Raw genomic sequence first — 12,125 nt, forward strand, 5'->3', positions numbered from 1 at the left:
GTCTGGCCCATTGTTGCGGGCCATTCAGTCCTTGTACAACCACAGTGAGAGCTTGGTCCGTATAGCCGGTAATAAGTCGGATTTGTTTCCTGTGGGTGTTGGACTCCGTCAGGGCTGCCCTTTGTCACCGATTCTGTTCATAATTTTTATGGACAGAATTTCTAGGCGTAGCCAGGTGGCGGAAGGCTTCTTCCTTGGTGGCCTCAGAGTCTCATCTCTGCTTTTTGCAGATGATGCGGTTCTGTTGGCTTCATCAGGGGGGGGCCTCCAGCTCGCAGTGGAACGGTTCGCAGCCGAGTGTGAAGCGGCTGGCATGAGAATCAGCACCTCTAAGTCTGAGGCCATGGTCCTCAGCCGGAAAAGGGTGGAGTGCCATCTCCGGCTCAGGAACGAGTTCTTGCCTCAAGTGGAGGAGTTTAAGTATCTCGGGGTCTTGTTCACGAGTGATGGGCGAAGGGAACGGGAGATCGACAGGCGGATCGGGGCTGCTTCTGCAGTGATGTGGACGCTGCACCGGTCCGTCGTGGTGAAGAGGGAGCTTAGCGTAAAAGCGAAGCTCTCGATTTACCGGTCGATCTACGTTCCTACCCTCACCTATGGTCACGAGCTTTGGGTAGTGACCGAAAGAATAAGATCGCGAATACAAGCGGCAGAAATGAGTTTCCTTCGAAGGGTGGCTGGCCTCTCCCTTAGAGATAAGGTGAGGAGTGCAGCCATCCGGGAGGGGCTCAGAGTAGAGCCGCTGCTCCTCCACATCGAAAGGAGCCAGTTGAGGTGGCTCGGGCATCTGATTAGGATGCCTCCTGGCCGCCTCCTGGGTGAGGTGTTCCGGGCATGTCCCACCGGGAAGAGGCCCCGTGGTAGACCCAGGACACGCTGGAGAGATTATGTATCTCGGCTGGCCTGGGAACGCCTTGGGGTCCCTCCGGATGAGCTGGAGGAGGTGGCTGGGGAGAGGGAAGCTTGGGCTTCTCTGCTTAGGCTTCTGCCCCCGCGACCCGGCCCCGGATAAGCGGAAGAAAATGGATGGATGGATGGATGGATATGTTCTAAAACCTTTCAGCACTGATGTTGCCTTTCCAGATGTAAATGCTTCAAAATGAGCTAATATTTTTCATGAAATGGTAAAATATCTCAGTTTAAACATAGGATATATTTTCTATGTTCTGTTGTGACTAAAATATGGGTTCATAAGATTTGCAAATCATTGCATTCTGTTTTTATTTACATTTTAAACAGCATCCCAACTTTTTGGAACCAGGGTTGAACTTCACTGCTAGGTTAATTCTCCTGTCACTTTGCCCTTGATCAAAGCAGGGCTGGATTTAGTCCCTGGGCACTGCTCCTAATACCTAAGAGGATTTAAATCCAAGGAAGGAAGTTCCTTATGAAATTTCCAAAAAATATAATTCATAACTCTGTACAATACTGCAAGATACACAAATAATTTCAGTGGGAGACAGTAATGTGTTTTTTTTTTTTGTTTGTTCTGATTTTTCATGTAGCTCTGCCTCCACCATCCTCAATAAGCCATTTTCTTTTTGCTGCTCCAAGTGGCTATTCCACTTCCATCATGCATTGCATTGTGTGAGACTACAGCCCATTACACTCAGAAATGTTTTTTTTAATTTTTCAATTTTTTATTATGCATACTGACTATTTAAACCTGTAGTAGAATGCAGTATTTATGTATAATGTTTTTGTGGAACTATTTTCCATCTTTGCATTCCATCATCAAATGATTGGCACTGATGTGAAACCTTTCACTGAGATGTGATGAAAAGTAAAATGAAGATATTTAAGGTAAATATTTACTGTGCTGGATTGGGTAATATTCAGGTCTGTTTATTTGTGTAAGATAGAAGCAAATGGCTTTTTCTGAAGAGTGACAGCCTAAGCAGTTGGCACCAACTTAAAAAAACCAAAACAAAGCACTTATTTTATCCTGAAAAAATTGCATTAAATTTACATTCAGATGGGTTAACTCTAACATTTCCTTACAAATTGGTTTAAAAAAATAAGCAAAAGAGGGGAAAGGAGACGCTCACCCACTCTTTGTTTCTAGCATCCTTCTAATATCTGGGATAGAGAACTCGCTGAATTTGTCCATCAGCTTTAGCAGTATGCAGCCACTTTCCACAATGGAAAATTGTTGTCACCGAGTTGGCTGTGTTGGTCACCTCAATACACTCTAAATTCCACCCACTGTTGGGGCTGGCGCCATCGTGCTCCACTTTGACCCTCAGCAGCTCCCCGAGGTCCAGCATCTCCACAACGAAGCGGTCTGTCCGCCCTCGCTCAAAAAGGTTGCGGAACTTCTGCTGCAGTTGACGCTTGCCCGAGTCACCATTGACGCCATAGATTGTGATAAAAACATTGGCGTCTGTGCCGCCCCCTTTGACGTCCCCGGTGATGACAATAATTTCATACTTGACAGGAACCAGGTTGCGGACTTTGCTCGCAAAGCTCTCGATGGATTTATAGCACTCGAATGTCAGGAACTGGTCTTTTTTGGCTGCCAAGGGGATTTGTGCATCACAGTGGAAGAAATACCTAAACAGAAGGGAATGCATTGAGTCAGCACCATCAATTTTATATAATATAATGTAGGTTGTGTGAGATTCCACTCACTTGTTTCCCAGCTCCTTTTCTGTCACCACCACCTCCATAACATGCCAGAAAGCCTCATTCTTCACCTTCTTGCCATCTTTTGTGATGTGGCCGATGCAGACGCCAGCTATTTCCCCCACGTGCTTGGACGAGAACTCAAACGTGTCAGTGGCACCGCTGTGGAAGCGTGGAAGAAAAGTTTGTGTCGGGTTTGATGTTAAACAGTTAAATTCAGTGGTCTGCCTAAGAGGTTTTTTTATTCATCTTATGGGATTATCTCTCCTGAGAGTAAAGACTTGGAGAAGAGAAAGTGAAGCTACCAGATAAAAGAGTGTAGAAAAACAAAACATGTGAAAGAGGGAGATTATGTAAGGCCACATAAAGGTTTTTGCCACGAGCCAGGAACCTTAGACTCTCTGAAGACCTACCTTAAGAACTTCTTTTTCTTATTCTCCATAACAAACTCTTTAGAACGGGCTTTCCTTCCTTCCAACACGATCCAGACATTTTCTGTTGTGGAGGCGTCGTCTGTGTTAGCAGTTGTTGTGGCAATTTCATATTCTGTGCCAATGCAGAAAAGACACGAATTGCTGCATTATTTTACAAGTGATTGTAATGACTGCGAGTCATTTATCTCAACTAATTACACAACTTGTGATTATGCATGCAGACTCCCATTTTTACTAACTTGTTTTGTCACTGAGGTCTACAGAGTCATTGTTGGCACAAGCCAGCTCCCTCATAATCTGCCCGTCATCTTCATTTTTTGCCAGCCAGCGGTCACAGGGGAACCTGAAGGTATTGTCCATGGCCTCATCTTTCACATCAATGTACTCCAGGTGCCATCCAGGAGCAGGGCCTGTTTATAGTAAATGCACTCAGTCATGATACTATTGGTGGGTATGTATCTGACAATATACTGTAAAGTATCTTGAGATAACTACTGATTTGAATTAAACAATATAACAATAACAGTATGCTATACAGCAACTCTGTAATAAGGAAACATTCACAGAAGAGCATGTATGATTACAACAAGGAAAGATTCTACTATTTCATCCTTGTTTTGGGTTAAACATCTTGTCAGCTTTTTGAGTTAAAAAAAAAGTTATAAATAAAAAAAATTACTTTGTCCCATCTATAAATCATTGAATGTAGTGACACTACCTCACATAAAATTATGTATAACATTTTTTTCTATGCAGTCCTGTGGAAAACGAAGTATACCCCGTGAGTCAGTAGCTTGTAGAACTACCTTTAACAGCAGTAACTTGAAGTAATTATTTTCTGTATGACTTTATCAGTCTCTCACATCAGTGTGGAAGAATTTAGGCCCATTTTTCTTTACAATGTTGCTTCAGTTAATTGAGGTTTGTGAGCATTTGTTTATGCACAGCTCTTTTAAGCTCCTGCCACAGCATTTTAATTGGGTTGAGGTCTGGACTTCAACTGGGCCATTGCACCAACTTGATTGTTTTCTCTTTTATTCTGTTGTAGATTTGCTGCTGTGCCTGGGATCACTGTCCTGTTACATGGCCTAGTTTTTGCCAAGCTTTAGCTGTCAGCCAGATGGCCTCATATTTGACTCTAGAATACTTTGATATACAGAGGCGTTCATGGTCGTCTCAATGATTATAAGGTGCCGAGGTCCAGTGGCAGCAAAACAAGCCCAAATCATTACCTCTCCACCACCGTGCTTGACAGTTGGGATGAGGTGTTGGTGCTGCTATGCTGTGTTTGGTTTACACCAAACATGGTGCTCTACATTATGGCTAAACATCTTCACTTTGGTCTCATCTGTCCAAAGGACACTATTCCAGAAGTCTTGTGGTTTGTTCAGATGCAGCTTTGCAAACCTAAGCCGCGCTGCCATTCCAGACAAACCATACTTGTTCAGTCTTTTTCTAATTGCACTGTCATGAACTTCAACATTTAACATGTAAACTGAGGTCTGTAGAGTCTGAGATGTAGCACACACCTGAATACTCCAGACCAACAAACTGTTAAAACTTTTGCTTTTATTAAGGTGGACACACTTACTGATGGCCAATTACTCAGGTACATTTGATTATCAGCACCACTTCCTTCCTTCCTTCCTCATGACTGTAGCTCTCCTTTTCTCTCACCTTTGTTGTCATGCCACACTCTGATTTTGGACAGCTCACCCAGACTGAGCATGTCAGGAAATCTGAACACGTCCTTCATTTTTCGCTCAAACTTGTTTCTGTTGGTGCTCTCTTTCAGAGGCAGCGTTCCTGTGTCTCCGTACTCCCCAAACACAATCAGAAACACGTTGGCATCGGTGCCAGCACCTGGAATAATGCATAGGTTAGAGGACAGAACACCATCAAACTTTAACATATTAGTAAATCCATCAGTAATTGTATGCTTGTTAAATTTAAGCACTCTGTCTGACTTAGTACTTGTAAAGTAGCTCTGATTTCCATTATTTGGTGAAGAAATTTGGGGAGTTGAAAGAGAAATGTTAAGGGATGATTAGCAAGACATTCTTTGAATATTTTTTCCAAGGGAACACATACAATTACAGCTGACTGATACAGTTTCTGTAACCTGGTCAAGAATGAATATTGAGAAAACATTCTAAATATTAATTCATTCTTTTCCACTGGTTGTCTTCAGAACAACTAAACACTCATTCTTGATAATTGCAGCCATTACTTGGCTATACTGTAAAAACCTTGTGTGACCCACCTCCAGCATCACTGGTCTGGACTTGGATGATGTAGGTTGTTTTTTCCACCATCTCCTCCTCATCCACCATAGCAGCCAGCTCACAAACCTTTGTCCTTTTGGGCCCTTTAGTCTTGGACAGCCAGTTCTCGTAGGTGAACATGTACTCTTCCTCTGTGGTCAGGTTTCGCATCAGGATCTAATATTTTAAATCACATGATGACGACACAATTATGATTATACAAATGTCTGAATGTGAAATCTGCCGTTTAGTTGCCGCAGAAGAGGAGGAGGAGGACGAGAAAAACTATAAGTTCAAAACTCCTTTTCACTGTGATTTTGAAATTAATTTATGAATTTTTAAAATGTATCTTGTTTTAATCAGAAGAGAATCTGATTAAATGATCAAATTAGCAATTTAAAAGAGTGCAGTTCACAGATCACAAAAGCTATCATTTTAATTACAGCTCATACAAAGCACCATACATTGCCGTGATGTACCAAGCACACAAGTGAAATTTACTGGCTTATGAAAACTGTTTGATGTTTCATCTGATTTTATTACATGAATAAAAAGTTCCTAAAGTATCACAGAGAGTCATGGCCACTTTATTAGGCACACTGGTTGTTTAAGTAGCCAATCATATGGCAGTAACTGCATTTAAGCATGTAGACATGTTTTCAAGATGAGTTCATGAAGTTCAAACTGAGCATCAGAATAAGGAAGAAAGGTGATTTTTTTTCGGACTTTGAACGTGGCATGGTTGTTGATGCCAGACAGGCTGGTCTGAGTATTTTAGAAACTGCTGATCTCTAAGGTTTACAGAGGATGGTCCAAAAAGGAGAAAGTATCCAGTGAGCAGCAGTTCTCTGTGGAAAATGCATTGTTGTACTCTTAGGTTGCCAGAGAAGGATGGCCAGACAACTTATAGGAAGGCAACAGTAACTCAAACAACCACTAGCTACAACTGAGGTATGCAGAAGAGCATCTCTGAATGCACAACACATTGAATGCTGCAGAAGATCACACTGAGTGCCACTCCTGTCAGCTAAGAACAGGAAATTGAGGCTACAATTCACACGGGCTCACCAAAATTGGACAACAGAAAATGTTGCCTGATCTGATGAGTCTTGATTTCTGTTGCAATGTTCAGATGGTAGGATCTGAATTTGTTGTAAACTAAAATTACATGAAAGCATGGATTCATCCTAACATCTATCAACAGTTCAGTCTGTTGGTGGTCCAGTGGTGTGAGTAATATTCTCTTGGCACACTTGGGCCCCTTAGTACCAACTTAGCATCATTTAAATGCCACAGCCTACAGTACCTGAGTATTGTTGCTGACCATGTCCATCCCTTTATGGCTACAGTGTACCCAGCTTCTGATGGCTGCTTCCAGCAGGATAACACGCCATGACACAAAGCTCAAACCATCTCAAACTGGTTTCTTGAACACGACACTGAGTTCACTGTATTTAAATGACCTCCACAGTCGCCAGATCTCCATCCATTAGAGAACCTTTGAGATCTGGTGTAACGGGAAATTCGTATCAAAGCTGCGCAGCCAACAAATCTGCAGCAACTGTATGATGCTATCATCTCAGTATGGACCAAAATCTCTGAGGAATGTTTCCAGCACCTTGTTGAACCTGTGCCATGAAGAATTGAGGCAGTCCTAGAGGTAAAATGGGATCAAACCTGGTACTAGTAAGGTGTACATTATAAAGTGTCTGGTAAGTGTATAAGGCAATATTTATGATAATAGTGATATTAAACATTTTGTGACAGCTGCTTTGCTGTGACTACAAATTATTTTTTGTCATTCTTTCTTACATTTTGTATTCTAATACCAGAAGTGTCACATCTGACTCTCTTTGTATTACCCTGTCAAGAAACCAGTCAGGGCGGCTTCCACTGCCATCTATTCGAACTCTGATCTTCTTCAGAGGAGCGATATCATCTATCTCCAGGGTGAATGTGTCTTCTTGGCCTCTTTCAAACCTGGATGAACCAATATATATGATATATATGGTAAGCTACATTTAAAGACATCTTTAAATGAGACAGGGTCTGTGCTAATTACATAGTGTAAAGTTTCTGTAAATTTGATTGCTCTTTAACTTAGTGAAATCAGCCTTATGCTCATGTCTTTGTAGCTGTAGACAAAAGCTTGTTAGACTAGCTCAGGTTAAAAATAGAGAAACAGCTATCCTAACTTTGTCCACAGACTATCACTGATTAACACAACATATTGTGTGTATTTAATCTGCACACACAAAAAAAACAAGGTATAAAAATGATTTATGGGGTTTATATGGCAGACTGTTTGTTGGCTGTGAGGCCTGACCTTCAGGAAATTTGTTATTAAGATACTAGTGGAGACAAAGGAAATTAGTGCTCTGAGCCAGGCAGTAATCCACTACACAAACAGCGACTTGTCCTTCCATTTAGGTCACATTAATGAGCTATAACATATACATTATTGGGCCTTAAAGATGTTGATGAGCTCATTTTGTTTGTTTAAATTTAGACTGTTATTTCTTTATTGAAAAGTGATCACTGTGGGACTGACCTGTCCTCATTCTTGGGCAGTAGCATTTCCTCTGTGCTCCCATTGGCTCCGAACACAGTCAGGAAAATGTTGGTATCAGTTCCCGCATACTGAGTGTCACCTGTGACAACTGTGACTGAATAAATGACCTAAAAAAATACAGTACACGATAGAGATACAGATACAGATACAGTTTTTATGTAACACATTAACTGAATGTTTTCCAACACTTTATATTTTAGGTGCGGTGACTCACTTTGCGGATAATGTTGATCGTGCTGGAGTCCAGCACATTGAACAGTCTGGCAGTCAGACCATCTCCCCTGTCTTTAGCCAGCCAGCACTTACATGGAAAGATGTACTTGATACCTTTGGTTGGCACGGCAACCGACAGCTCATCCACCAACCAGCAGCTCTCTGGTGTGACACCGTTATGGCCAAGCTGAGGAGAAGACGAGAGGAAAGAGAAGGGAGAGATGGAGAGGGAGTTGGTATATCGTTTGATTTTTTTTTGTTTGATCTAGGCACATCTAGAATTAATTATTGCTGAGCTAGAATGGCTTTATTAAATTTTTAACAGCAGTGCATCTGAAGAGGCAGCAGAGAGGAGACAGTTTCACAGATTTAACTACAGAAAGAGTCCCAGATTCTCACTTCCACCCTCTTGATCTCTCCTACGTCAGTTCCATAGCACACAAAGTGCTCCATGGAGTCAGCTGTGAAGGATTTCTTTCCCTCTGGCAGGTCCAGCCACAGCCGGTCTGTCTCAACGTCGTTGGGGCCAATGATGATGACATAAACCCTCGCTGTGGTGCTGGCATCCCGGTCGATCCCCGTGGACAGGGTGAAGTGATAGGGGATGACTGGGTGAGAGAGAAGAACTGCTTAAAGTTTTTTTTCATATAAAATATTCAGTCTGAAGTCTGTGCCACTTCAGAGACTATTCCTACTTCTTTATATTAGTAATATCATCTTCCTCCAAGCTGAATGTGACCTTTTGATCTTTTTCAAATATGGATGGAGACAATATTAAGGTTTATCTTAAAGGAGTGGTTTGACATTTTGGAAAAGGTGTATTCTTACAGAGAGTCAGATAAAGGTGGAAGATTGCTACCTCTCTTTTGAAACTATAGCCAACAGCCATTTAACTTAGCACAGCATGAAAAGTAGAAAAAAGGGCAAAAGGTAGTCTGCCTTTGTCTGCAAATAACAGATCTCTCCATCACCACCTTAAAACTTGCACGGGCTTGCCGGCGGGCCTGTTTGACGTGCACTTTTTAAATGACCATAACTGATAGAGAGAAAATTCCAACAGTTTTGGGATGAAGAGAGAACAAGCTTTACAGAGATATTTGGTCTATTATGATAGGGCAAAGCATTCACAAGATACTGCTGTCTGAACACAGGCAGAAAAATCTGCTCCTCGATTTCACCATGTGTGACTCCTCAACCATTCTGGGCTACAGAGAAAAAATTCAAATGGTTCCTGAAAGATGAGAATGATTTTTCTTAATTCTACAGCCAAAATTACAGGAATAAGTCCAGGCAGCCGGTATAATATTTGGATGTTAATCGGTTCCAAGTATCATCATTATTGTGAGATTGCAAAAGAGCAAAAACTTCATAAAGTTACTACTTGTAGCAAAGAAATAACGCCTCATCACTGTACACTGTAAAACCATTCAGCTGTCCTTCTTAGATGAAACATACTGAATTATAGGTGCACTATTCCCTGTTTTGAGAAGTACTTTAAACGGTTTATACTATCATGTGCAGGTACACAATATTATCAAAAGTATTCACTCAGTCATTCAAATCATTTTATTCAGGTGTTCTAATCACTACCATGGCCACAGGTGTATAAAATCAAGCAGCTAGGCATGCAGACTGCTCAGTGAATTTCAGCATGGTACCATGATAGGATGCCACCTGTGCAACAAGTCCCGTCGTGAAATTTCCTCTCTACTAAATATTCCACACTCAGCTGTTAGTGGTATAACAAAGTGGAAGCAACTGTGCATTAAGAGCTTCATGAAATGGGTTTCCATGGCCGAGCAGCTGCATCCAAGCCTTACATCACCAATAACAATGCAAAGTGTCAGATGCAGTGGTGTAAAGCACGCCGCTCCTGGACTCTAGAGCAGTGGAGACATGTTCTCTGGAGTGACGATTTATGCTTCTCTGCAATCCAATTATTGATTCTGGGTTTGGTGGTTGCCAGGAGAACATTACCTGTCTGACTGCATTGTGCCAAGTGTAAAATTTGGTGGAGGGGGGGGATTATGGTGTGGGGTTGTTTTTCAGAAGTTGGGCTTGGCCCCTTAGTTCCAGTGAAAGGAACTCTTAATGCTTCAGCATACCAAGACATTTTGGACAATTTCATGCTCCCAACTTTGTGGGAACAGTTTGGGGATGGCCCCTTCCTGTTCCAACATGCTTGTGATCCACAAAGCAAGATCCATAAAGACATGGATGAGTGAGTTTGGTTTGAGTCTTGACCTCAACCTTACAGAACACCTTTGGGATGAGTTAGAGCAGAGAATGCGAGCCAGGCCTCGTCCAACATCAGTGTCTGACCTCACAAATGTGCTCCTGGATGAATAGTCAAAAATTCCCATAAACACACTCCTAAACCTTGTGGAACGCCTTCCCAGAAGAGGTGAAGTTGTTGTAGCTGCATTTTAAACCCTATGTATTAAGAAAGGGATATCACTCAAGTTCATATGTGTGTGAAGGCAGATGAGCAAATACTTTTGGCAATATAGTGTATAAAGAGAAAGTAGAGGGTTGGTTGCTTGTAGGAAATCTTATAGAGGAAGAACAGAAACAGCAAAAAGTAAGACCAGAGATTTATTTTGCTTGAGGTAGAGCAATTCCACTACCAATCAGAGGGTCAGTCGTTCAGTCCCCCCTCCTTCAATCTGCACAGTGAAGTGTCCTTGGGCTAGATACTGAACCTCAAAACCTCCTCCTCATGCATTCATCAGAGTGTGTGTGTGTGTGTGTTTGTGTGTCTGTGTGCATGTGATAGAAAGTCCTTAAAGGCACAAAATACTGTGTAAATGTGTGTGAATGTGGCTTGTAGTAATCAAGTACTTTGAGTGCTCACTTAGACTAGAAAAGCACTACATAAGTACCACTCCATTTACCATCCATATCGGAGAGGTACAATGAGGATTATAGAGAATGAGGTTGCAAAAGGTATGTGAGCCTAACTGTCTCTTAGTGTCTTTTCTTATTTTTTGTGAGGCAAATGCAGGTCTGTGTCTCTGTCTTACACTAAAATACACCCAGAACTGCATCAGAAACACTTCCAGAAGTCTCAGTTTTAGGAGTGCTAAAATGCTGTGGTGGTGGTGCAGGCACAAACATGGTAAGTTAGGCATTTTAGACTGAAGAGCCAGACAAACAGTTTCCCCTTTATTTCCAGACTTTATGCCAAATTAAACTAACCTGCTGCTGGCTGTTACTAATCTCCTCCAGTAGCTCCAAGCACAAACAGAAACACATTTTCCACTATGTAACTATTTATTTCCTTTTGGCTAACTTGGCTTAAATATTAGGGTTAACTGTGATCTGATTGACATTACCTGTTATCTATTACCTATTTATGACGTTTCTAAAAGTTTGTGTTGAGTCTTCCTGATGATATTGCAGTTGTTTCTCATGATTATTTGAGTGCTTTTTCAAAAACTTCCCTTATGTTTATATCTGCTCCAAAAACCCACATGCCACTAAGAGATACTAAGAATATTTTTCTGTCCTTACTTGGACCCTCTTCAACTACTGCTGCCTTTTTCTTCTTTTTCTTCTTGTTGGCATTCCTGTCCAGTCCCAATTTGGCCTGAGCAATCATCTTGGAATATGGATCGGTGCTTCTTTCACCCTCATACCCCTGAAACAGGCACAAAATGAACACATCTAACCATTTTCTTCTGTGGAATAATGGAGACTCTCACACAAAAAAGAAAGTAATAAAGCACTCTCTCTAAACACAACCTTGGTGTAGAAGGTTCTGTCTATTCGTTTGTCCTCTTTCTTTGTTGATAGCCAGCGCTCGCACAGAAACATGTATACTTCTTCTGTTTCCACATCCAGCACCTCCACCTGGTCCAGGTACCAATCGGCCCCAATCATGGAGTTGTCATGACGCACACGAATCTTAAACAGCTGGCCCAGGTCCACAGCCTCAATAGTGAACTTGTCCACCTAAGACGTAAAAGTAATTGAACAGATTCTGATATTTTTTTTTGTGTAATATTCCACAATGAT

General features: G+C 41.7%; 1 protein-coding gene across 1 annotated transcript in view; it reads right to left on the reverse strand.

Annotated features, from left to right (window-relative positions):
* Positions 1-2,072: 2,072 nt before the first annotated feature.
* loxhd1b (lipoxygenase homology PLAT domains 1b) overlaps positions 2,073-12,125 on the reverse strand; it is a 30,251-nt gene continuing 20,198 nt past the window's right edge. Inside the window, exons 32-43 of the mRNA XM_030738181.1 lie at positions 11,853-12,062; positions 11,622-11,748; positions 8,508-8,716; positions 8,110-8,295; positions 7,875-8,002; positions 7,186-7,303; positions 5,323-5,500; positions 4,737-4,922; positions 3,299-3,469; positions 3,039-3,171; positions 2,632-2,787; positions 2,073-2,553 (exon numbers count right to left, since the gene is read on the reverse strand). Of these exons, the coding sequence (XP_030594041.1) occupies positions 2,073-2,553; positions 2,632-2,787; positions 3,039-3,171; positions 3,299-3,469; positions 4,737-4,922; positions 5,323-5,500; positions 7,186-7,303; positions 7,875-8,002; positions 8,110-8,295; positions 8,508-8,716; positions 11,622-11,748; positions 11,853-12,062 (2,283 nt within the window). The remainder of the gene's footprint in view (positions 2,554-2,631; positions 2,788-3,038; positions 3,172-3,298; positions 3,470-4,736; positions 4,923-5,322; positions 5,501-7,185; positions 7,304-7,874; positions 8,003-8,109; positions 8,296-8,507; positions 8,717-11,621; positions 11,749-11,852; positions 12,063-12,125) is intronic.

Source organism: Archocentrus centrarchus, chromosome 9, assembly GCF_007364275.1.
Source record: "Archocentrus centrarchus isolate MPI-CPG fArcCen1 chromosome 9, fArcCen1, whole genome shotgun sequence".
Classification (NCBI taxonomy): domain Eukaryota; kingdom Metazoa; phylum Chordata; class Actinopteri; order Cichliformes; family Cichlidae; genus Archocentrus; species Archocentrus centrarchus.